Source organism: Prionailurus bengalensis, chromosome E1, assembly GCF_016509475.1.
Source record: "Prionailurus bengalensis isolate Pbe53 chromosome E1, Fcat_Pben_1.1_paternal_pri, whole genome shotgun sequence".
Lineage (NCBI taxonomy): Eukaryota > Metazoa > Chordata > Mammalia > Carnivora > Felidae > Prionailurus > Prionailurus bengalensis.
In genome coordinates this window covers 48,377,200-48,398,934 of record NC_057347.1, presented here as the reverse complement: position 1 = coordinate 48,398,934, position 21,735 = coordinate 48,377,200, and the positions used below count along the sequence as shown (strand labels likewise).

The 21,735-nt window shown below is 41.2% G+C and overlaps 1 protein-coding gene across 7 annotated transcripts in view; it reads right to left on the bottom strand.

The window, feature by feature from the left end:
- Positions 1-21,735, bottom strand: part of CEP112 (centrosomal protein 112) — a 427,630-nt gene that overhangs the window by 231,502 nt on the left and 174,393 nt on the right. For 6 of the 7 annotated variants that reach the window (XR_006297953.1, XM_043585075.1, XM_043585077.1 and 3 more), the window contains one exon: positions 10,152-10,259. The exons of the other annotated variant lie outside the window; for it this stretch is intronic. Coding sequence is in view for 5 of the 6 variants with exons in the window: in XM_043585075.1 (XP_043441010.1) it covers positions 10,152-10,259 (108 nt within the window). In the remaining variant the exon portion in view is untranslated. The remainder of the gene's footprint in view (positions 1-10,151; positions 10,260-21,735) is intronic. 7 annotated transcript variants of the gene reach the window in all.

Below are 21,735 nucleotides of genomic sequence, written 5' to 3'. Positions count from 1 at the left end.
ATACCTTCCCGGCGCCTGCGGGTCACGAGGGACAACAATGACCTTGAGCTTTCACAACTTTTTGGAAAACTGGCTACCATTTCCTGGGTCCTTATCTGCCAGATCTCAGTTAAAACCCAGGAAGGATTCATTCAGATAGTCCAATATTTCAAGATTCTTCTTCCCGGTTTAATGATGGTCAATTTAAGCCACTCAAAATTGAGAAAATTCATTAACTGAGAATTCACTCTCTTAGACAGAGTTCAGCATTTGGCGGGAAAACGTGCCTTCACTGCGCATTTTAGTTTCAATTTCTTTTGCCTGATGTCTGTTCCTCTAAAATGCATTCAGCTTGTCTTAATCTGGCACATCACTGCTGCAGAATGAATATGAAATACAAAAATCATCAGAGTTTCTGGCTAGCATGGGATTCACGGCTAGTACGGGCTTCAGAAGGACAAAGAGATCAACCAGGTTATAAATTCCTCCAAAACATGGACTCTGCCTTTACTTTCTTTTTACTTTCCACACACCACCTACTATAATGCTTCACAATCATTCATCATCTTGAATGGAGCAGGTGGCATTCAGGAACAAACAACAGAAAGAGTTTGAAGGGAATGGCTTCCTCTCATCATCGCGTTGACATGTCTACCTGCCTAGGTAGCCTCTGCCTTTCCTGTGACTCAAATGGGTGGCCGTCCTTGTTGCCACCTCAGGAGAGCCCCGCCTTCCGGTGCCATCCCCCCTTGCCAAATCAAGCACTTGCTCTCACAATGATCCCACCAGGGTCTGCATCACCGACACTGTCTTCTCCAACGGACCATGGTCATCAGCAAATGGACCTTTGTACCTATCTCATTTTCTAAAACCTTCCCGTTGACCCTGCATGCCCCTCAGGCTACCACCTCATTTCTCAGCTCCCCTCCTTCGAAATCTCCCAAAAGGGGTGCTCACGTCCCATTCTCTCTCCGGCCCCATCACTCAGGCTTCTGTTCCCGCCTTCCACTGAAACTGGCCTTGCATGAGGTGGCGAAAGACCTTCTCGCCGAGTCCGTCGGCCAGCTCTCCGTCTCCATCTGATTTCCCTTCTTGGCAACACCTGAAACAAGAGGTCACTCACTTCTTCCTTCCTGAAACGCTCACTGCACATGGTTTATGGGAAAACAGACCTTCCGAGTCTCCCTGCTGCCTCATTGGCTGTTCTTTCCGGTCTCTGTATTTCCTCCACCTCCTCCGCATCTCCAGGTGTTGTGGTAGCCCTGGGCTCAGCCTTGTGACCTCCTTTCTCTTCTCTCTCTACTCACAGGTCTGTGTCTGTCACCACCATTCACCTGGTTGTTGGGCTGGGAAACTCAGGAGTCGTGTTTGAGTTCCCTCTTCCCCTCACACTCCATTTCGCATCCATTAACAAGTCCTTCCTACAAAATACGGCCCAATCTGACCACTTGCTGTCCCCCCCAGCGCACCCCCCTGGGTCCAAAGCAGGGTCGTCTCTCACCAGACCACCGCCTTCGTCTCCTGGCTGGCCTCCCTGCCTCCCCTACAATCAATGCTCTGCACAGCAGCTAGAGAAGGCGTGTTAAGCAGCAGGTCAGATCTTGCTCAAATGTTCCCACGGCTCTCCATCATCAGAATAAAACCGAAGCTTCCCACCACAGTGGGACATGAACATGGTGCAAGCTGTCCACAGCCTGACCTTGGCTCCTAACACTCTCTCCCTCACTCACTCCATGCCAGCCACATACAAGCCCATTCCTTCTACGCAAAATATTCTCTCCGTACCTCAAGTTTTGTATGGTCTCCTCCTTCCCTTCATGCAGGTTTTAATTTAATTCTTTAATTTACAGAACGTCACTTCTTTAGAGCCTTTCACTGACCTTATCGAAAATAACACCTTCTGTGAAACAACTCTATACAAGATAGCCCTTTCACTCCAACATCTGATCTTGCTTTATTTCATAGCAATTAGCATTACCTTACCTTACATTTTGAGAGAGAAAGGGAGAGAGAGAGAGAGAGAGGTATTGTTGTCTCCTCTATCGTAATAATAGAGACTATTGTGTTCATTGCCATATCCTAAGCACCTGGAACACTGTTTAGCACAAAGTAGTTGCTCAATAAACATACGTTAAATAATGCATGGTTGGAAAGTCACTGCTTCTCTTGTAGACTCCTAAGGGATCTAGGGAATGGGAATCCTCAATCAGCCATACCACTATCTAGGAAACATTGTTCAAATGAAACATACATGCTTCACATTACAGTTACTGAAAACAGATGTGTTCACCATCGCCCTCTTCATTCCCACTCCAGATAAAAGGGGCATTTGTCTTAACTGAGATGAGGAAAGTTCCAAACAAGCAAGCAAACAGAAAGGAAGAGGCTTAGCTGTACGCACCTTTCACGAAGCATCGACGCCCATTCTGTGGACCCAGGCCACAGACACACAGGCCTGGACACACAGGCCCAGCCTCTGTGGCGCCACAGGCTCACGTCCAGGAATCTGGCACTTTGCCCGTGGCCTGTAGGACCAACGTGTGCCTTGCAGCAGTACTGGATCAGAATGCCTCTTCCTCGACCACCGCGGAGAGAACAGGGTGGCTGATACGCAGCTTAGGCTCAAAAATTATTGGTTACAAACTGGAAAAGGAAAGCCGAGCCAAAGGACTTAGAAAGAGTAAGATAAGTGAGCAGGACGACGACAAAGAGAATGACAGAGCGGACCCGAGGTACGACGAATGCTCCTGCGTGTTCGGAAAGCGAGAAATCCCATGAAAATCCATTTTGAAGAGACCTCCAAATTCACGGTCATTAACCTCATCGGGGATCTCAGTGCCAAAAAGAAGTTTCACCCAGGTTGTCCTAGTCAGATCAGTCATGCCATCTCCACAACAATATCGCACGACCCCCACATCTCTCAACCCTGCCGCCCACATAACTCCTCCAGTCTCAGCAAGGCATCTCGCCTCCTCTCTCACAAAGGAAGACCTCTTAGGAACAAGAGTGTCCTCATTTCCTTGCTGCAGATATACAAACTTCTGTGCATCTGTCCTCCCTCCTCTTTTCACTAGTTACAGCAGAGGCCTAGCCCTCCCCTCTGATGCCAACACCCTCTCCCTGGGCTGGGGTCCCGCCCGCACACCTCCGCCTTGTGGGGGCGGGGCCGGGGAGGGGGGCGGGAAGTGCACCCTGACTAGTCAGTGCCTTCACTCTCTTCCTCTACGTCTTGCTTTGTACTGTCTTCTTCTCCAATGAAGCCAAAAAAAAAAAAAAAAAAAAAAATCAAGATAACAAAAAACTAAAACACTGGCAGGGGAAAAACCTGGGAAGCACAGGCTAGCTGCAAACTGAGTATCTCAACTGATCTTAAAATTTCCCAACTACTTACTTACCTGGTATAATCTGTCTCATCTTTACACTCTCTTTGCTGCCAAAATATTTTTAAGTTTCAAGTAATAGTGACGTGTAAGCGGCTGGCCCTTCGGTGTTTTTTAACAATCATTGACAATAACTATCTATTCTTTCCCAAGAATTCGACCACTTGTTTATCTGTTGAACTACGTTTCCCTTTAAAGGCTTTGTAGTGAAAAGAGAAGATATAAAATATAAGACTAAAGAATGATCTGATGGGACTGCCAAAAAAATCTCCATAGTTCAGGAAATCCTAGCATGCCTGGTTTGCTGTTTGTTTCCAGCTTGAATGAGGGTTGTGCAGACAATTAGAATTGTCTTTTTGTTCCAATGGGTTATACAGGAAAGAAACAGGAAATCTTGATGAAAGCTTGGGCTTTACAGGATATTTGTGTGAGTGTTTAGCCCATGTGTTTGATGTTTTTCTCTCCACAGCTGCCCACTTTATGCCTGCACTCTGGCTGAAATATTTTAAAATACCACTTTGCTTTTTTCACTTCATTGCAGCTACTGGCATGATGTTTTCTATATGAGAGGGACTCAAAAAGGAAAATCAAGTAAGGAAACTGAGGCCCCACAAGCACAAGTCGTTCATTTCCTCTGGATGTCAATTCTCATTATAAAAAGTGAGGACCGGGGCGCCTGGGGGCTCAGTCGGTTGAGCGTCCGACTTCGGCTCAGGTCACGATCTCACTGCTTGTGAGTTCGAGCCCCGCGTCGGGCTCTGTGTTGACTGCTCAGAGCCTGGAGCTGCTTCAGATTCTGTGTCTCCCTCTCTCTCTGCCCCTCCCATGCTCATGCTCTGTCTCTCTCTGTCTCTCAAGAATAAATAAAACATTAAAAAAAATTTTTTTAAGTGAGGATTACACTAGATAAGTGCTTCTACAACTTTTCCACCGAAGTACCCCCAGCAGCAGTGAAAATGAATAGCAACCCCCCTCCGCCCTCCAGGGGGATCTGAGGGCATAGCCTGAAGCAGCCTCTGCAAGCTGGAAGTTTCTTTGAAATGCCCTATTTTATCTTATAAATTCATGAGAACTTTGCATTTTACAAAACAGGAAAGTCTATGTTTGTTTTAATATGATGGTGCCCTCAATAGTAAAACTGCTCTGCTTTCCCACAAAATCATCAGATGACTCGAACCTTCCAGGAAGCTTGTATGGTAGCTTCACATACGCCCTGACCGTGGCTCACTCACTACCCCAGTTTGAGAAAGAAGGGCCTGGGAGATGAGCATTGACATCTCCTTCCATTGTGAAATGCTATTAGCCATATCACTTAAGATCTCACATGTTGTAGCAAAGTCAGACAAAGTAATAGAAGAATCGTCACACTCGGACCTGAATGTCGGCAGAAGCCCTGAAATAAGGAAGTCCAGCCAGACAGGTACGTAAGTCAACGAGCCGGTGGTGTTGCCGACTCGTCTACACCTGCAAGAGATCTATGTCTGTCAAGAGATGCACAGACGGGCTGCGGTCTAATCAGGCAAAAGAACAGAAAGTCACTGAACACTGGATTTGGAAGGGACCTTAGCAGTGGGACAGTCCCCCCGAGGGCACAGGGTCCGTCCACAACACGCCCGACAGGCACTTCCACAGGCTCGGGCTGGGGAACTTACTCTCTCACGAGATACACCATTGCCCATTTGAATAATTCTTTAGGAAAGGACTATTTCAAAATGACTCAAAATATGCCTCACAGTACTACCTACACATGGCTTCAGTGTCTGCCCCCCAGAACTGCAAGGGGGGTCGGAGCGTGGCTCTGGTGCAGGTTCTGATTCTCTCATCAGGTTACTTAAGAGGATGTGCTTCAGTTTCTACAGCTAGAAGATGGGAAGGACAAGTAATGGTCTCTGCCTCCCCCTCCTGTGAGGGGGGACACGGCTCAATTCACGTGGACCGTGTAGGAGAGACACGTGGCCCGGAGCAGGGGCTACCAACTGCTGGCTGTTGGGATATTACCACACAGACCAGTCCTCAGATCTCCTGTATGACAGACCTTGACTCCAAAAATAAATAGATCTGGGGGCGCCCGGGAGGCTCGGTCCAACTTCGGCTCAGGTCATGATCTCATGGTTCGTGAGTTAGAGCCCCACATCGGGCCCAGAGCCTGGAGCCTGCTTCAGATTCCGTGTCTCCCTCTCTCTCTGCCCCTCCTCTGCTTGTACTCTGTCACAGTCCGTCTCTCTCTCTCAAAAATAAATAATAAACATTAAAAAAAATAAATAAAAAGAAACAGATCTGCTATTCTCCTTAGTCTTGTCTTCTCTCGGCAAATCTCCTCTGAGATGGTTCCAAGCCTTTCTATATTCTGGAGACTTTCATTTGAACATGGCTGTCTGTCGGTGTCCTACTTAAGACGTGGTGACCACAACGGACTTATTTCATATGTGACCCGATATGTAAACAATGTGCTAGGACCATTATCCCCACCATCCCAGGCATTTTTTTTGGTCTTCCTTGCTGTCCCCACCGTTTATGCCCCTCCCTTACATTACCCCCGACCCTTACCTCGTATTTTTTGCAGATGATTGTATCATCTAAGCATAGGATTTTATATTCAATCCCGATAAATTTAACCATCTTAATTTCAGCTGTTTTAAGCTTCAAAGAACTGACTGTCCTATCCTCCGTGTTAACTACTCCTCTGGGCTCTATGGAAGCAGGGAACTTTACCTCTTTATCATCATCCAGTGACTGACACACTCAGAAATCTCAATTCAGGTCGACACTAGTCATTCAGAGATGGCCCTCTGAACTCTCACTTAACCACATAAATGCACCAATATCTAAACCATACTTTCCCATATTGCCTTTGTGAGGGACCTTGCCAGATGGCTCAGCGAAGTCCAGTTACACTATATCTATTCCCCTTTCTTTATCTACCAGCCTGGCCCCCCTGTTCAAAGAAGGAAATGAGCTTAGTTTAATCGGCTGCATTTTTAGTGAACTTGGGCTAGCTTGCAGGGACCACAACTACATGCTTATCATTGCTTATGATGAACTTTCCCAGCAAAAATCTTAACAATTTGGAGAGGTCTGGGGGAATACTGTTCCTGTTAACAGAATTTTCTGCTGGAAAAGGTTTTAAAAAGTTGGTGTATTATCACACTGGTAAATATTCTCCTAAAATCTCCTAGCTCAGATTCCTGCCTTTGTCTTTTCCTAGCGAGTTACTGCCTGGGATCTCCATTCTCAAGTCTAATAAACAGGCCTACAGATATAGGAAGAATAAAGTGGGTGAAATCACCAAGACCTGAGGGATCCTTGTGCGAGGTGTTTTTTTTTTTATTTCCTGTTATGCATTTGCATACCACTTGTATCATTTATCCCTTTCTCATGAAAGTGAAATACAGAAAAATTAATGCAACAGCATGTAGTTTCTATTAATAGCATCAATTCTTTAAAAAATTAATTAATTCCTCTAATTAAGCATTTTTAAGCAAGACTATACAAAGGATAAGCTTTGGTAGATTTTTAAAATTATCATTCTGAGAAAAGACTTTGAAACTTAACATTGTTTCAAATGCAGTTTATGTAAGTTTATTCGTAAACTAAAAACATGACTGTCACATTTAAAAAGATGCTATCATGATGTGGAAAGTAAGGAATGTAGAAAAAGAACCAACCGTGATTCCATCACCTAAATGATAACTGACATTATTGTTTGACTATTTCTGTCTGAGATTAACAATAATTGGGCCAGCGGGTGTAAACACTTTTTATGACTCTTGGTAGATAGTGCCAAAATCCTCTCCAAAAAGGCTGTATTAATTTAAATGCCATCAGCAATATATGAAAGTACAAATTTCACTAAACTTTTGCCAACTTTAGATGGCACACATCATTGTTAATTCTAATTTGCATTTTTATTAACGCCAAGGCTGTAGATGTTTCTACACTGTCGTTTATTCATTTCTTATCTCCTTCGGTCCTTTGCCAGGTCATTTATCGGGACATTAATGATTTTCTTCTGATTTGTGCTAATTACTTAATTTAAATGCTAATTATTTTTATTTGTTATAAATTTATTAATTTCATAAGAGAGTCATCCTTTGCCTATCACATTTGTTGCAAGTATTATTCCTTTTTTTTAACTTAAAATAAGTTTTATTTAGTCAAATGTTAATTTTCCGTGGTGGTTATCCTTATGTGTCCAACTTTAAAAAGCCAGAGCTCTGCGAAAACCACCACAACATAATGCAAATCAGGCACTGAAGTCACGTGGCTATCTCTGGCTATAAATTCGTCACCTACACAATTATCATCAAAATGAAAATACAATCTTTTAAACTCTCAAAGAAAATGCTCCTACCCCTTACACTCATCCTGAAACACAACAGCTTCTGAGTCATATCTGTGTCTGTCTCCCCTGTTCCTCCACCAGTTTACTTAGAGGAAGTAACATTTTTCTTGTTATTGTTTTTGCTTCTAATATCGCTTTCAATCCAAGAATCACCTCCATTATACTTGTAACTAGAACATGACAATGTGCAACACTTCTTGCCCATTCTTAATATTCTTATCTGTATTTGGCTATGACCTCAGCTTCTTTCTCATCCCCACTTCCCACCCAAGTCAATTAAACAATAATGAATTCGATAATGTATTTCTATTATCGGCTCAATCACAGAAACATAATGTAACTGAGGCTGGAAGAAAAGGAAGAGACAGTTTCTGCTCCCTGGTACTCCATTCTGGATTAAGAACAGCTCTAGACGATATTTTACAAGAGCTGATTTCAGTGTAAGGAATGATGAGGTGATTAATGCCATAATGTCAGAGAAGGAAGAAATGGGCATGGGCCCAAAAGGTCATGTTCATGTAACGTTTTAGGGAAGTGTTGAAGCAGAATGGAGCAGGACAATACAGATGATGGCAATAACAAAGAAGGACCGATTTGCAAACTTCTGTCTTTGGAACTCTTTTGCCTTTACACCATCCCTGTGAGAGTAACTCAGGTATTTTTACCAACATTTTAAGATGAAAACAGCAACAACAACGTACCAACAGTCAGGTCACATGTCAGACCAGACTTTCTTTTCATGGAACTCAACTGAGTCCCTAATTGCTATCACTTCGAAGAGGGATTTGAATCCAGTAATCACAAGGGATTAATTAGTTTTTGATGCAGTACCCACTTAATAAGGAATTGAAAATACAATAATGAAAAAAATTATTGAGGTTTTCAGAATAAAAAGGTTCAAATACTATCTTTAATTTTTCTTAGTGATTAAGCTAATTAACATTTTACCAAATGTTAAGGAAATTAGGAAAATAAATTAGACAAATAAGTAAAAATTAATAGCTATCTTAAATATTCCAAGAATTAGCTGGACTACGTTCTTAGAAAAGACACTACCCCGGATGTCCTGGTCCTAGCCAAATTCTCACCCATCTCCTACAGCTAGAAGCTTCCTCTCTACATACATGCTGAACCAGCCTCTACTGTCATTTTTTTTTATGTTTATTTACTTTTGAGAGAGAGAGAGAGAGAGAGAGCGAGTGAGCAGGGGAGGGGCAGAGAGAGAGGGGGACAGAGGATCCGAAGCAGGCTCTACACCGTGAGCTCAGAGCCTGAAACGGGCTCGACCTCATGAACCATGAGATCACGACCTGAGCCAAAGTCGGACGCTTAACCAACTGAGCCACCCAGGTGCGCCCCCCCCCCCACTTTACTGCCATTTTTTGTTCCTTGAATGCTCCCAGCTGGCGCTCATCAGATCCTTGCACGCATTGCTCCCTCAGTCCAGAATATTCTTCTTCCAGAGACTTCACGGCTGGCTCAGTCCTAGTTTTCAAGCTTCTGAGCACAAAGTTCCCTGCTCAGAGGGCTTCTCTGACCACCTGTCAGTGCCGGTAATCCCCTTCCCGACTCTCCCCGACGAGGCCTCTGTACCCACCTCCTCGCGACTTCATAAATCACTCTTCAAAATTATCTCATCTGTTTGGTTTTGTTTGGTTTTTTATTAATGGGTTGGCTGCACACCAAGTGGAGTGTGTATGCTCCGTGAGCAAAGGAACACTGTCGGTCCTGCTGACAGCTCTGTCCAGGGTCGGGACATGGTGGGCACCCAAAACCACTTCTCAAATAAGTGAGTGGGTCACACTTAGGCCCTGCCAGGAACAGAAGGACTCAGGAATCACAATAAATGTTTCAATTCAACATGCAGATGGATAAACTGTCGGAACAGACTTCAGCAAAGAGCTAAAATTCCGTTTCTGGATTTTACCGAAACAGATCTTATTTTAAATGACTCCCATACACTGGTAACAACATTCTTAGTAAAATTTTCACTGGGCAGGGATTTTATGATATAATGATATTTTTTTAGGATTTTATTTTTGGGGCGCCTGGGTGGCTAAGTCGGTTAGGTGTCCAACTCTGGATTTCGACTCAGGTCATGATTTCACGGTTTGTGAGTTTCAGCCCTGCTTTGATTGGCCTCTGCACTGACAGTATGGAGCCTGCTTGGAATCCTCGCTCTCCTTCCCTCTCTGCCCTTACCTCCCTCCCTCTCTCTCCCTCTCTCTCTTTCTCTCTCTCTCAAAATAAATAAATAAATTTAAAAAAAATTTTTATTTTTAAGTAATCTCTATTCCCAATGTGGGGCTCATACTCACGACCTTGAGATCCAAGAGTTACACGCTCCACCGACTGAGCCAGCCAGGTGTCCATGATATAATGAGATTTTTAAAAGAGAGATTGCACATGCATTTAAAAACTCAAAGGCATCGTCAAAATGAAAGACCAACCTGCTGTTCGTATCGTTGTTTGACGTCCTCCAGCTGCCATAAAAACTCCTTTGACTGTTTCTCACGAAGAGACTTGGATCTGGTTAGATCTGCTTCTACTTTTTCCATCTGTAAGATTGAAAAATCAAATATATTTTTTAAACAAAAAACGAATCACATTCCATGTTTTTATAATTTGCCCATTCATTAAAATGGCAGATTTTAAACACTCCCTACCAATCATAATACTGAATTTAGAGATGGTAAGATTATGAAAGCTCTATCCATTTATTACTCATATTTAATAGTTTAAGTCAGGGAAATTAGCATTGACATATAATTAACTGAATTCTAATTCTATAGTAACATTGTGATGCGAATATAATTTTGAACATTCAAATACTTACTCAACAAGATTTTTTAAGGCCTAGATGTGTGCTGAATGGGAGAAAATATCTGCAAACCATACATCTGATAAGGGATTTGTATCAAGAATACATAAAGATTGCTCATGGCTCAGTAAGAAGTGGACAATTTTACTCAATTTTAAAACGGGCAGGGGTGTCTGGGTGGCTCAGTCGGTTATGCTTCCCACTTCGGCTCAGGTCATGATCTCGCGGTTTGTGAGTTTGAGCCCCGCATCGGGCTCTGTGCTGACAGCTCGGAGCCTGGAGCCTGCTTTGGATTCTGTGTCTCCCTCCCCTGCTCACACTCTGTCCCTTTCGCTCTCAAAAATTAAAAAAAAAAAACGTTAAAAAAAATTTTTTTTAATGGGCAAAGGAAGTGAAAAGACATTTCTCCAAAGAAGATACACAATGGGCCAACAAGCACATGAGAAGACATTCAACATCACTGTAATTAGGCGATTTCAAATTAAAACACTAATGACGTACCACTTGACACCCACTAGGATGGTCCGCATCAAAAGACAGCTAATAGCAAGTGCTGGTGAAGATGTGGAGAAACCCTGCGGGTAGGAAGGCCGGTGGAAGATAGTTTGGTAGTTCCTCAAAAGGTTAAACATAGTTATCACACGTTCCAGGAAGTCCACTTCTGGGTGAGAAATGAAAACACGCACCCACACAAAAACTTGCAGATAAATATTCATAGCAGCATTACTCCTAATAGCCCAAAAGAGGAGCTAACCCAGATGTTCCTCAATTGATGAATGGATAAACAAAGTGTTGTATGTCCATCCAGAGGGGTATCGTTCAATCATGAAAAGGAATGAAATACTAACACACGTTAACACGGATCAACCTTGAAAATGCTACGCTAAGTGAAAGGAGGCAGTCACGAAAGACTATGTTTTGTAGGATCCTGTTTCTACTGAATATCTAGAAGGCAAATCCATAGAAAGTAGATTACTGGTTGCCTGGAGTGAGAGGGGTTGGAGTGTGGGTTGCTGACTGTTGCCTGGAGTGAGAGGGGTTGGAGTGTGGGTTGCTGACTGCTAAAGGGTATCAGATTTCTTTGGGGGGCAATGGAAATTCAAAGTTGATTGTGGGGATGGTTACAGAAGGTTGAATATAATAAAAACCATTAAATTGGACACTTACAATGAATTAATTGCTGGCATGTGAACTGTATCTTAATAAAGCTGTTATTATAAAAAAAAAAAAATTAAAAGCCAAACACAACACCACATTCCATGAGGCCTCATGTGATCCAATCCCAGGTACCCCTCTCAACTCACCTCTACCACTCTATACCTCCCCCCCCCCCCACCACTGCAGCCCACCTGCCTCCTTGCTGGGCGGACGACATGCCAGAGATGCTCTCGCCTTGGTGTCTGGAAGCTTCTCCTCAGATAGTCACATGACTTCTTTCTCAAAGTCTTAAGTTTCTGCTTAAATGTTATCTTGGTACTGAAGTCTCCCTGACCACCCTATTTTAAATTGCAGCCTTGACCCCCGCCCTCCCACTCTCCCTTTCCTTGTTTTACTGTTCCTTTTTACCATAGAACATATAACCTTCGAGTACCCTACGCAATTGACTTCTTCGTCTAGGGCTCCTTTTAAGATCTGCCTTGCCCACCGTAATGCAAACCCCACATTCACTCACGTATCCCAGCAATTTGGCACACTGCCTGGCGCATCTAGGGACTCGGTAAATACCAATCAAATGGAAAAAAAAAAAAAAACACCACCAAACAAACAAACAAACAAACAAACAAAAAAACCCAAGACAGACCAAGTATATGCAACTAGGTTTGAGATTTGCTGAATAAACAATTTTCAACATTTAATAGTGCCAGATTCTCTGTAACAAATACAAAATCACGTTGGATCTGATGCTTTCTAGCACATACAAAATTAGAGATGATGCATTATTATCCTTGCTCTTGCCAGATGGTCGCTCATAGGTGGCAAGAAAGAAAAATTCTTACGCTTGGTAATGAAAAATCTCTCCACGTCGATAACATGAAAATGACAACTTATATTCATAGTGCAGTTTTTCATGTCTTTTTTTAATGTTTGTTTCTGAGAGAGAGAGAGAGAGAGAGAGAGAGAGAGAGAGACAGCGCACACACAAGTGGGGGAGGGGCAGAAAGAGAGGGAGACATAGAATCCGAGGCAGGCTCCAAGTTCCGAGCTGTCAGCACAGAGCCCCACGTGGGGCTCGAACTCACCAACTGTGAGATCACGACCTGAGCCAAAGTCGGAAGCTTAACTGACTGAGCCACCCAGGTGCCCCTCATTTGTCTTTCTTTCCCTGGCTTAGTTTTTCCTCAGAAGATATTTTTTTCTGAGACAATCATCAGTTAGTGTGACAATCGTCCTATCACTGGCTACTCTTACTTTTCTCACTTATTATTCTGCTTATTATTACTTATTATTCTGCTTCACTGGTAGGTTGAAATTATTTCTTGTTTTTCAGCTTGTACACCATGCTCTCTTTCAGGTTACCTTTTGGTAATTGCTAGGATTAGACAAAACATGAATACTGGGGAAAATGAACCCTAAGAATGCTTCCTTCCTAGTTCAAGTGCATTTATTCAGGCATGATTATTAAACCTTAATTCTCTAGGAGCAAAAATGTTCGCTGAAGAGCAGCCAGTTTCACTGGATGAGAACAAAATGCATATGGCCGCTCACGACTGCTACCCAACAGTAGAGTGCAGTTTCTGTTTCTCACAGTGAAGTCTGGAGTATCTACATAACGGCATGAGATTTAGCCTAAGGATTTCTCTGTGCAACCCTAATAACACTAAGTCATCTGCTTCCAAGTTCAGTGATCGGTGTTCTAAGGCTACTGATCTACAGGTAGTCAGTATTGTGGCCAACAATAAATTCATTAAGGAATTACTGAAGGAGACACATTCAAGCCTTCCGCACTAAGAGCTTTCTTTCGTATCTAACTCAAGATGTGGGTGTCAAGGCTCTCTCTCCTTCAATGTTTCTCACAGTAGACCTCACACAGAAAGCTCCTTAATTTGTCCTGAGAAGTCGGGCACTCCCTATACTCTAGTATCATTGGCCTTTCCAAACTCTGGTATCATTGGCATTTCCCAAACAAGCCAAGTCTGTTCTTGATTCTTTAGACTTTTGCTCGTTGCACTATCTGGAAAGTCCCTTCATTTGTTTCCTCATCCAAAGGGATCATCTTCAAGGCTGACTCAAGTCTTCTCTCCTCTCTGAGGTGTTCTTTTTTTTTTTTTTTAATGTTTATTTATTTTTGACGAAGAGGGAGACAGAGCACAAGCAGGGAAGGAGCAGAGAGAGAGGGAGACAGAATCCAAGCAGGCTCCAGGCTCCGAGCGGTCAGCACAGAGCCCGACGCGGGGCTCGAACTCACGAACCGTGAAATCATGACCTGAGCCGAAGTGGGACACTTAACCAAGTGAGCCATCCAGGCGCCCCTGAGGTGTTCTTTAATCCCACCAACCGACATTAATGCCTTCCTTCTCTCAACGCTCAAGGATCTGTTTTCATAGGACACTGTTTTTCTCTGTAATGTGGAAGTGTTTCAAATGTGTGAACTTTGTTTATTCATCGAGATCATGAGTCAGCAAATAGAAGGAAATATGATTTATAATTCTCTTCTATCTTAATTATTAATTTATCAGCATGGTGCGCAGAATAAATATGCATTAAATCCTTAGGGATGCGCCTGGGTGGCTCAGTCGGTTGAGCGTCCGACTTCGGCTCAGGTCATGATCTCACGGTTCGTGAGTTTGAGCCCCGCGTCGGGCTCTGTACTGGCAGCTCGGAGCCTGGAGCCTGCTTCGGATTCTGGGTCTCCCTCTCTCTGACCCTCTCTTGCTCACGCTCTGTCTCTCTCTCAAAAATAAATAAAACATTAAAAACAATTTTTTTAATCCTTAAAGATGAATAAAATGATTGGCAAAAGCAAAGGGGAAAGAAAAAAGAGAAGGTAAACCAAGGAGGGAAGACCTGTTTTATTTAGTAATTTTAAGACAGATCCTCATATGAAGTTGATCTGAGGTTCCTATTTTACTTGGGTACAGATTGAATATTAAGGTAAATAATAAGTATTTTAAAATTTTGAATATTCAGAATTTGAAATAAAAACTAAGCTTTATGTACTCAAAGTTTCTAAAAAAAAAACCCAGAATATCTTCAAGAAAAAAAAACAGAAGTATCTTCTAAAATCAAAACAGAAAACAATTTAAAGCACATAAAAAGACTTTTATACCTAAATGGTAAGACACATTCAAAGTAAATAATAACTAATACAAGAAAACAAAACGCATGTCATTTTAGCCTATACTGACCGAAAATGCAAGGCCCCACTCCATTTTCCTTCAACAATTTAACAAAAAAATTTAAAAAAGTCTTGTAAAATACTTAGCTTGTATAAAAACACAGTGTTCTCAGTTGCCATAGATACAAAAGATTCTGCTTCCTCATACATCATTCCCCATTCCGTTCAAGCGTCAGAAAAATAACAACAACAACACTCCTTTATTGTGTAACTCTGGCTTCAAAAAACCTAACAGTAAAACTCGGTGGTCAAATTAGGAGCAACAAGGGTCTGGGTGCATTTCTGTGAACGTTTAGTGTTTAAAGAAGGAAGGAGAGGTTTAAAAAGGAGTGGGGGTTGTGTTTTCCTTGTATGGTGCCTCAGGCATTCATTACTTCAGCTACATGTAAGAGAAAACCCAAGTAACCATGCCTAGCTTAAACAACATAGGCCCTTTATGTTTTCCTGTGCCACGAGTTCAGAAAGAGGCTGCTACATTGGCAGTTCAAAGATGTCAGGGTTAAGGACTCTGCAATTCAACCTGCCCCTAATAGTTGCAAAATGGCTTCTGCAGCTCTGAACATCTGGGAAGGGAAGGGCAAAGGGTCCGTGTTAGCGGAGCTGAATGCCCTGTTCAGGAGCGTTCCTGCAAGTTCTTGTCAATAGCAAATTAACTATGCTGTTTGCGTCTCATTCACTGGAGCTGCATTAAAAGGTAAGCTCCATCTGCAAGGTGAGAGACCGCAGTTTGAAAACTGTGCCTAATGCCACCTTAAATCAAATCAGGGCTCCATGAGTAAGAAAGCAGGAATGGACGTTTGGCAGTCACTGTCAAACAGGGTCGTAAGTTATCGCTCTTTCTCTAGTATTCTTGTGTTATTATATTGAGTAATTCAACATGAGCAATTCACACTACAATAAGCATACATTTGTATAGAAATACAGTTCAAAATGTATTTTTGTATTTAATACATATGCAGATAAACTATGAAAAACTGTTCTTCAAGTATGTTCAGATCGATCGATCTATCGATTGATCAAGACAGGCAGGCAGATAGATATAAATGGGAGGAAAGACAGATCGTTATATCTGTGCTTGGCTAAAGACTCAGTGGGAACTAATATACTTAACAGGGAAAACCAATCAACACATTAATTGATTATATCTATAGTTCTTTTGTGAGCAATAACCATAAATTGATATAAAACATAATATTTCTGCTATCTGTCCTTAATGGTTGATGAGAATTCTGAATCTGTTCTGGATATGAATTTTTGGTTCAATATCTGAATTACAAATGTCTTCTCCCACTCTGAGGTTGCCTTTCCATTTTCTACTGGTCTCTTTTGATAAACAAACGTTTTTTTTTGTTTTTGTTTTTGTTTTATTTTAGTGAGGTTAAATTTGACAATATTTGGGGTTTTGTTTTTAATGCCTTCTCGTTTCCTATTTAGAAAATCTTTACCTGGCTCCAACTGTCAAAATTTTCTTTTTTTTTTTTTTTATATATGAAATTTATTGACCAATTGGTTTCCATACAACACCCAGTGCTCATCCCAAAAGGTGCCCTCCTCAATACCCATCACCCACCCTCCCCTCCCTCCCACCCCCCATCAACCCTCAGTTTGTTCTCAGTCCAACTATCAAAAGTTTCTACATTTTCTTCTGAAAGTTTTATTGTTCTACCTATCACTTGTACATCTATAATCCTGGGATTGATTTTGTGAATGGGGTAAAGTAAGAGACGAGATTCTTTTTTTTTTTTTCCCTCCACAGGGCTATCCAATTGAGACTGTGGCATTTATTGAAATGATCATTCTTTCCCTGCTGCAACTGCAATCCTTCCTTTGACATGAATCGGACTGATCTTGGATGGGTGAGTCTACTTCGGGCTCTCTTTCTTCTGTAACACTGACCGTCCTTGTGCCCAAATCATGCCGTATTAATTCTGTAGCTGAATATTAGCTTCAACATCTGGTCATGTAAATTCTCCGGTTGTGCTTTTCTTCCAGATTGCCAGAGCAAGAATTAGCCCTTTGCATCTTCAAATCAGCTGTCTGTTTCTCTCACTTCCTTTCACCTCACCAAAAAGAAACAAAAAACAACTACTACTAACATTTTGATTTTTAGAGAACTGTGTTGCTTTTATAGATTAATGTGGGGAGAACTGACATGTTTATAGCATCGAGTCTTTGAATCCCCCAATTTCTTTAGGTATTCTTGATTTCTTTTGATCATGTTTGCCAGTTTTTATATATGTTTTTAATTTTAGGGAGAGAGAGTGTGTGCGAGTGGGGAAAGGAGTAGAGGGAGAAAGAGAGAGAATCTTAAGCAGGTTCCATGCTCAGCGCGGGGCCCAACGCAGGGCTCAACCCCACAACCCTGGGACCATGACCCGAGCCGTAATCAAGACTAAGGCCCTCCATCGACTGAGCCAACAGGTGCCCCAATATTTTCCAGCTTTTAAACAGAGGCCTTGCCATTTTTTGTTAGATTTATTTTTAGGTCCGCGAAGCTTTTTCGTACAATGACATCTTTTTCAAAGTTTATTTTCTATTTGTTGTATGCTGATATATGGAACTACAACTTAATGGTCTATCTGACCTTATACTTAAAGACTTTACTAAACCCATTACCAGTAACGTCTAAACAAGTAAATATTTGAGAAATTTGTAGTTACACAAAGATTCCATAATTGCAGGTAATTGCATAACTCACTGGGGAGCTCAGCTGTTTCTCCTCCGTGTTCTCTTACTGCCCTATTTATCCCACCAACTACACCACTTACTAAATCACACTCTTCTATGCATCGGTCTATCACACAAGCCACACACATGTCTTAATAATCTCTGAACTCCCAGAATCAGTAACAATGGCTGGTGTAGAGCAAGTATTCATGCATTTTGTTATAAATGAATGAAAGAAGTCAAGTCTATTGAATCCTTGGCCAGTAAGTCAATAAAATAATTGAAGCATTAAAAATAATAATGTTACTATTTCACAACGAATAACCCCTCGAATCAGTCAAATACAGAAAAAACAATGACATATTTTCTGGTCCAATGTCCTCGGTAGATTTTTTTGGCTTATCTTCCTTCTGCGAAAGAGATTAGTCATTGATAAATATTATAAGGAAAAAGCTTCACTGACTCCTCTTACAGTAAGCATTTAAAGATAAAAGGTAAAATTTCTTTTATTTGTTTTGCTGTTGTTTAGTTTTGCTTTTCAAAGCCAAAGACTTATACATATTCTCTGCATGTTGCCATTTGGAATTAATTACCACAGTAGGCTCTATGGAAACATTTAAATATAATTCTAGAATTTTACTTCTGCTGCTTAATCTCATTCAGACACAAAATTCCAAATGGTAAAAGGGTGGAGAGACTTCTCCATTATCACCAAAAAGTAACTGCGAGAAAATGCTTCTATTTATGTTGGATCTTTTACTATCTTAAAACTGGTCTAAAAAAACTTATTTAAAATTACACGAATCAGCACGACCCCTAACGGACAAGAGGACAAAGGTGTAAGTCACAGTAAATGGTTTGTATGATTCTTTCTTTCTTTGTCTGTTTGTTATCCATTGACACATAAGGACACAAATATATCCAGATGGCATTCTTTCCTCCTTGTAACTTGAGAATTTTTTTTCAGCCATTCAACAGCAATAATAGGACGATGAAATGAATTTGCAACCTCTAAGAATATAAGAAACTGCTAACCAGTTTCAATTGTACGAGGAGCCAGAGGCAACCTCACTAGTCAACAGCAATGTTTCAGAATTGTGCTTTCCTGGCAAGCCAGTGGGTTCTCCGAAGTCCAAAGCTAACATCATGTAGCTGATGACTATAAAGAAAAAAGGAATAGAATTTAAAGCCAGATATTTAGCAGCAAATACCCTTTAATGGGGACATATTCTCAAGGAGAGAGAAATTATCTAGAAGTCAAGCGGCCAGCAGAAGCCCCAAGAGGAACGAGTTAGCCAACACCCATGCAATCATTTTACCAGACGAAAAAATGTCGCGTTAGAATGACTGCCAGTATTTCTAAAAACTTAGCCGTCTTTTCAGTCATTTATTTGTTTCACAGAGAATGGGTAAATATAGAACACCATTTCTTTTAAAGATATGATTACACATATACACAGAAAATTCTAGAACAGGAGTATGTTGTCACCATTAAAATGTGTATATTTTATACAACTAATTGCTGACAGCTAACACTTTAATGGGTTTCACTATGGAGTAAAAATTAGGTTATTGAAGCAATCTTAAATGAGATCAAAAGTTCTTCAAAATGAAAGAAACAGTGTGAAGCAATTTTTGAAAAAACTTTCTCCTGTTCCATTTTCTCTCATGGGCCTCATTTTTGAAATAGCAATTCACTTTCAAAAACAAACTCAAAGCTTTTCTTTTTTTTAATTCAAATTCCCATTGTCTGCTATCTGCAGCAGTTTCCAAATGGAAAAAGATGCCCTGAGCTCTGCTGGCTTTTACACAAAAGATTTTAGTAAGAAGAGAAAAGAGCAGTTCAAAACAATAACAGAAAAGAAAGACTAGTGAAAATATAGACTATGGAACAATTGTGAAAACACGACGATTCTCCAAATAATGAATCTGCTGAATGATTTTTTTAGAATTTGAGCTAGATCAGAGGCACACTTTTTAATCAACTGAAAATATGGAATAGAAGACTTCTAATTTACCATGTTTTGTCATATATATTTTATTTAGCATTTGGGTTTTTTAACGTTTATTTATTTACTTAGGTTGAGAGAGAGAGAGAGAGAGAGAGAGAGAGAGAGAGAGAGAGAGAGAAAACTCAGGCAGGGGAGGGGCACAGAGAGGGAGAGAGAGAATCCCAAGCAGTCTCTCAGCTGGTAACACAGAGCCCGAAGCAGGGCTCGATCTCACAAACTGTGAGATCATGACCTGAGCTGAGATCAAGAGTTAGATACTTAAACCAACCAACTTTACTTGGCATTTGTTGAAATTTGCCATGTAAGAATTATTTGCTTTGTGAACGAGCCTAGCTCTTCAGATTCTGTTACAAATGTTGTTATTATTATACTCACACCAAAGGTGCTTTCTCTAGTTCAGAAACTCAACTGCACCTGGCAAAGAAAGCTATATATGATGGAAACCACTGAAGAATATATTTCTTCCACAGAAGACAATCAAAAGAATTTCCTGTTCATCGGTTGCCATCACTGTTATTTTTCAAGGAGCCTAAACCGAGCGCCACTGGGCAAATCAGACCTGGTGAGGACTACTCACAAAGACAGGACACGGGACTAGGATATGTGGAGGAAGAAAAGAATCTCAGGGGCATGACCCCAGTCGGGTCCTTCATGGGATCATGTAACCAGTCCACAGAGATGGATGTGATACCTAGAAGACAGAAACACATTAACTCAACATCCAGAAGTGGGAGAGTCAAATGGGTCTGGCAGGACTGGTGAAGTAAAACAGCAGACAGACCATGAACCAGGCACATAACAGAACAGTCAGACATATGAGGGAGGAACAATTAAGGGTGGTTCCAGAATCAGTTCCATGAATACTATCGTCCAGCCCTGGCTTTCCTTATTTTATGGCAGTCTTACATTGTGGCTAGATAGGGTTCTTTTTTTTTTTTTTTTAATGGTTGTTTTATTGTTTTTTAAAAATCATTTATTTATTTTGAGAGAGAGAGAGAGAGAGAGAGCATGAGTAGGGGAGGGGAAGAGAGAGCAGGAGAGAGAGAATCCCAAGCAGGCTCCAGGCTGTCAGCACAGAGCCTGACACAGGGCTTCGATCCCTCTATCTCACGAGCCATGAGATCATAACCTGAGCCGAAATCAAGAGTTGGACACTTAACCAAATGAGCTAACCAGGCGCCCCCGCTGCTAGGTAGGGTTCTTAATTTATTGGTTCCCGAGAGGACTTTGTCTCCAGGGCTTTCAGTTCTGCCACAAAACTCTGAGACTTCTTTTTCATCTTAAAAAATATATATGTCAATTTGAAAACATTCTCATGACTCTGGATTAAACTGTTGTCTTAATTTCATTTGCAGATGTTTCATTGCTAGTGCATAGAAGTATGGCTAAATTTTGTATATTGACCTCGTATCCTGAAAATTTATTTAAATCATTGATTAGTTCTTGTCTTTTTTTAATGGATTTTGACCATACGGAATGATTGTGTCATCATACTTCCTTTCCAATTTTTATTCTTCCTTTCCCTTTTCTTTCTTTCTTTTCTTTCTTTCTCTCTCTCTCTCTTTTTCCTTCTGTTTCCTTACCTCCCCTCCCCTCCCCTTCCCTTTCCTTTTTCTTTCCCCTTTGTGTGCTGGCTAGAATCTCCAATACAATGTCGAATGGAAGTGGCAAAAGCAGGCATGGTTTCCTTGTTCTTAGGAGGAAAAGCATTAAGCCTTCCAACATGAAGTATACAAGTCATAGAGTTTTCATAAATGACCTTTATTAGGTTAAGTACGTTTGCTTCTGGTCTTAATTTGCCGAGTATTTTTTTTTTAAATCATGAGTGATATTGAACAAACTTTTTCAAATGCTTCTTCTGCCTCTACTAAGATGATCATGTTGTTTTCTCCTTTATTAATATGTGGCATGACACCAATTAATTTTCAAATGCTACCACCACCTGGGATTCCTGGAATAAATCCCACTTGGTTGTGGTGTATAATCATTTTTACATGTTTCTAGATTCCATTTACTAAAATATCATTAAAGATCTTTGTGTCTGTAATCATGACAGATTTATTGTGTAGTTTCCTTACAGTGTCTTTGGCTTTGATATTAGAGTAATCCTGGCTTTATAGAATGAACTGGAAAGTGTTCCTTCCTCCTCAATTTTCTGAAAGTGTTCAAAGAACTCAAAATTATTTTTTCCTTAATAT